Consider the following 3,617-nt stretch of genomic DNA (forward strand, 5'->3'; position numbering starts at 1 on the left):
CCTTCCTTCCTTCCTTCCTTCCTTCCTTCCTTCCTTCCTTCCTCCCTCCCTCCCTCCCTCCCTCCCTTCCACCTAACTCCATCAAGTGACTCTATTATTGCCTGGGTTTTCAATCCCCCAAATCTTTCTTTTTTTAAAAAACAAAAGCAGCAGCAATTCCACTGAAAATCACAATTCTTCCTTACTTTCACATTCGGGGTTCTCCGGGTCAAAGTTGATGGCGAAATCGTGAGACACCTGTCCGAAGAAACAAAACAAAAAACAAACAAAACAAAACAAACAAACAGGAACGAGGATTCGCACCCCGAGCACAAAAGGGGGACGATTCGGTTTCACCGGATCTCAGGATTCGTACCTCGAAATCCGGAGGGGTTCTCGCTCCGAAGCCAAAGGCCGGGAACCGTTTATCGCTGGAAGACAAAAACACTGTTTTAGTTCTCCATCCGGACAGGTGGCAGAAGAGGATTCTGGGAGTCGTAGTTTCGACATTCCAGGTGCACCACCTGTCCTGTACCTGTCGTAGTCCTGGCAGATTTCGCCCACGGACGACAGCGTTTTCAGGTATTCGTTCGGCTCCCGGGGGTTGATGAAATGGAGCGAATGTTCGCTTCTGGGGTCCCCGTTGGAGGCCGTGAAGTCAATGGCTACCTGGGCAAGGGAGAGAGAGGGAGCCAAGCGGTGTAGCCTAGTGGTTAGAACATCGGATTCGTACCTGGAATTTTCCGATTCTCACTTCAGGCGCAAAGCTCTCCGAGCGAATTTCGAAAGTTTGCTGGGAATCTGAAAGGAGAAGCTGGAGCAGTGGTTCTCAACCTGTGGGTCGGGACCCCATTTGGGGTCGATCGACCATTTCACGGGGGTCGCCAAGCAAGGCTGTCCGCCATTTTTTTTGTCCGCCATTTTTTCCCCCTTTTCCGGCGGGTGCCTTCCCTCCCTTGGGCTGGGCCAGCTGGTGGTCGGCCTGCTCCGTCTCTGCCGCTTGCCAGCTACGCCTCGGCCGGCGCAGGGGGCGGAACCACGCATGCGCGGCGCTCCCGGGCAGGGAAAGTCCTCGACTTACGACCGGTTGGGTAGTCCTCGACATACGACCGGTTTAGTCCTCGACTTACGACCGGTTGGGGTCGCGGCATTAAAAAGGTTGAGAACCACTGAGCTGGAGGAATCTTGGCTTATTGTTATGAATGGGTTATGAAGGTTAAACCAGAGTCAGCCATGTGCGCGACGGCAGCCAAAAAAAGCTAACACAATCCTGGGTTGTGTAAACGGAGGCACAGAATCAAGATCATGCGAAGTATTAGTACCGCTTTATAAAGCCTTTTAAAATCCCCGTGTCCAGTTTTGGTCACCCCATTACAAAAAAAAGATGTTGAGACTTTGGGAAAAAGTGCAGAGAAGAGCAACTAAGATGATTAAAGGCCTGGAGACTAAAACATAGGAAGAACGGCTGCAGGATTTGGATATGGATAGACTCTAGAGAAAGGAAGGACTTAGGGGGGACATGATAGCTGGATTCCAGTATTTGGGGGGGCTGCCACAAAGAGGAGGGGGGTCAACCTATTCTCCAAAGCACCAGAGGGCAGAACAAGAAACAATGGTTGGAAATTAATCAAGGAGAGAAGCAACCTGGAATCAAGGAGAAACTTCCTAACAGTGAGGACAATTAACCAGTGGAACAGCTGGCCACCAGAAGGTGTGGGTGCTTCATTACTGGAGGTTTTTAAGAAAAGAGTGGACAACTACCTATCTGAAAAGGGGAAGGGGGTTGGACTAGAAGACCTCCAAGGTCCCTTCCAGTTCTATTCTGATTGATTGATTGATTGATTGATAGGTTGGGACCAAACAGATCCAAATCTAAGGGAACTACTTGAGGTTTTCTCCAGATCTGGACAAATGTACCAATGAAAACCTAATACTAAAGCAGGGGTCTTCAAGCTTGGCCCTTTGATGACTTGTGGACTTCAACTCCCAGAATTCCTCAGCCAGGCGTGCCTGGCTGAGGAATTCTGGGAGTTGAAGTCCACCAGTCATTAAAAGGCCAAGTTTGAAGACCCCTGTACTAAAGGCCTACGCTGAATAGGAAAGAGTTCTGAAGCCACACCTATATTTGGAGGAATTAATACAGGCAGTCCTCAGTTAGCGACCGCCTTGGACAGCGACCGTTAGCAGTCACAGTGGTGAGGAAAAAGTAATTTTGCAACCGATCCTCGCAGTTTAGGACCTTTGCAGGCCTGTAAAGCCAAAGAAAGCTGAAGGGAAAAAAACACAAGCCACGGTTTCACTTCCGGACCACTTCACTTAACGAGTTGCCAAGTTGCGGTCGCTAAAGGAGGACCACCTCTATTGCGAACGTTCTTTAAAAATGACTCCTTGTCATCTTAAACATCCCTTTTTTTTCTTTCAGTAAAGGTAGTCCTCAACTTACGACAGTTCATTCAGCGACCGTCCAAAGTGACAAACTCACTGAAAAAAGTGACTTACGACCGTTTTTCACACTTAACGACGGTCGCAGCCTCCCCCTCCCCACGGTCACGTGATCAAAGTTTGGACGCTTGTCAACTGACTCGTATTTATGTCGGTTGCAGTGTCCGGGGGGGTCACGTGATCCCCCCCTTTTGCGACTGGGGGAAGTCGGATCTGCTTAACGACCGTGTGACTCGTTTAACAACCTCTTAGCAGTGATTCACTTAAGAACCATAGCAGGAAAGGTCGTAAAAGGGGGTCAAAATGCCTGGATTATGATTTAAAGTGGGACAGTGAAACAATACAGGCAGGTAATCAATCGATATATAAAATAATAAGACAATCAACAGCCTGGTCTTAATTCTTAATTCTAAAACTTACTGTGAAGGAGATTTGCAAACCACCCATGATGTAATCCAGGAAGGTGTGGACTTTCTCCATCTGCAGAGAGACAATGATGATTAGTCTGAGGGCTGCGACGGTTAGCCATCATCAGAATCTTTGCTTTCTTCTTCTTCGGAGGCTCAATATATTAATACCGACATCCCAGGTTATGAGGCTCACCTTGCACTGAGTGAGGACAATATATCCAGAATTTTTGTAGTTTTTCTTCTTTTCTTGATACTTGTGGTTAATACATTCCCATTTCACCTGCCAAGAAAAAAAAATAGGAAATCAGGTTCTAATGCATATTTTTGCCTTGTGCTGTTTTGGACTAAAGATCCAGATAAGGAAAAAGCAGCATTAAAACACTAACCCCAGCATTAAAACACTTTTTAAAATTTAGGGTTTTTTTTTCTGTAAAATATATAAATTCCTAAAGGTCGATTTTTTTTCTCCCACAATATAAATTACTGACGGTATGCAGATAGTCCTCAAACAAACTTAGCATGGGAAAATGCTTTATGACTTGTCCTCGCACTTACGACCATCCAGGTCCCACGATCGTGATTTGGGCACTTAGCAACTGACTCACGTTTATTTCTTTATTTTTTTTATAAAGTTTTATTGATTATTTTTTTAACAGAATTCAACAGTAATCATTAAAAAAAACGTGTTGTCCGAGTATCTTATTCACTAATGCAAATTAAATTCTTAATCCCGAAATCTTTTCTCTAACCATGGATAAAATAGGTCCCAAGTTTGAAAATATTCTG

At 45.8% G+C, this 3,617-nt stretch overlaps 1 protein-coding gene across 1 annotated transcript in view; it reads right to left on the minus strand.

The window, feature by feature from the left end:
- The window catches only part of CPNE6 (copine 6), a 21,476-nt gene that overhangs the window by 5,993 nt on the left and 11,866 nt on the right, over positions 1 to 3,617 (minus strand). Inside the window, exons 8-12 of the mRNA XM_015822222.1 lie at positions 3,025 to 3,111; positions 2,842 to 2,901; positions 515 to 648; positions 356 to 410; positions 186 to 237 (exon numbers count right to left, since the gene is read on the minus strand). Of these exons, the coding sequence (XP_015677708.1) occupies positions 186 to 237; positions 356 to 410; positions 515 to 648; positions 2,842 to 2,901; positions 3,025 to 3,111 (388 nt within the window). The remainder of the gene's footprint in view (positions 1 to 185; positions 238 to 355; positions 411 to 514; positions 649 to 2,841; positions 2,902 to 3,024; positions 3,112 to 3,617) is intronic.

Source organism: Protobothrops mucrosquamatus, unplaced genomic scaffold, assembly GCF_001527695.2.
Source record: "Protobothrops mucrosquamatus isolate PMUCROS unplaced genomic scaffold, P.Mucros_1.0 scaffold1499, whole genome shotgun sequence".
NCBI lineage: Eukaryota > Metazoa > Chordata > Lepidosauria > Squamata > Viperidae > Protobothrops > Protobothrops mucrosquamatus.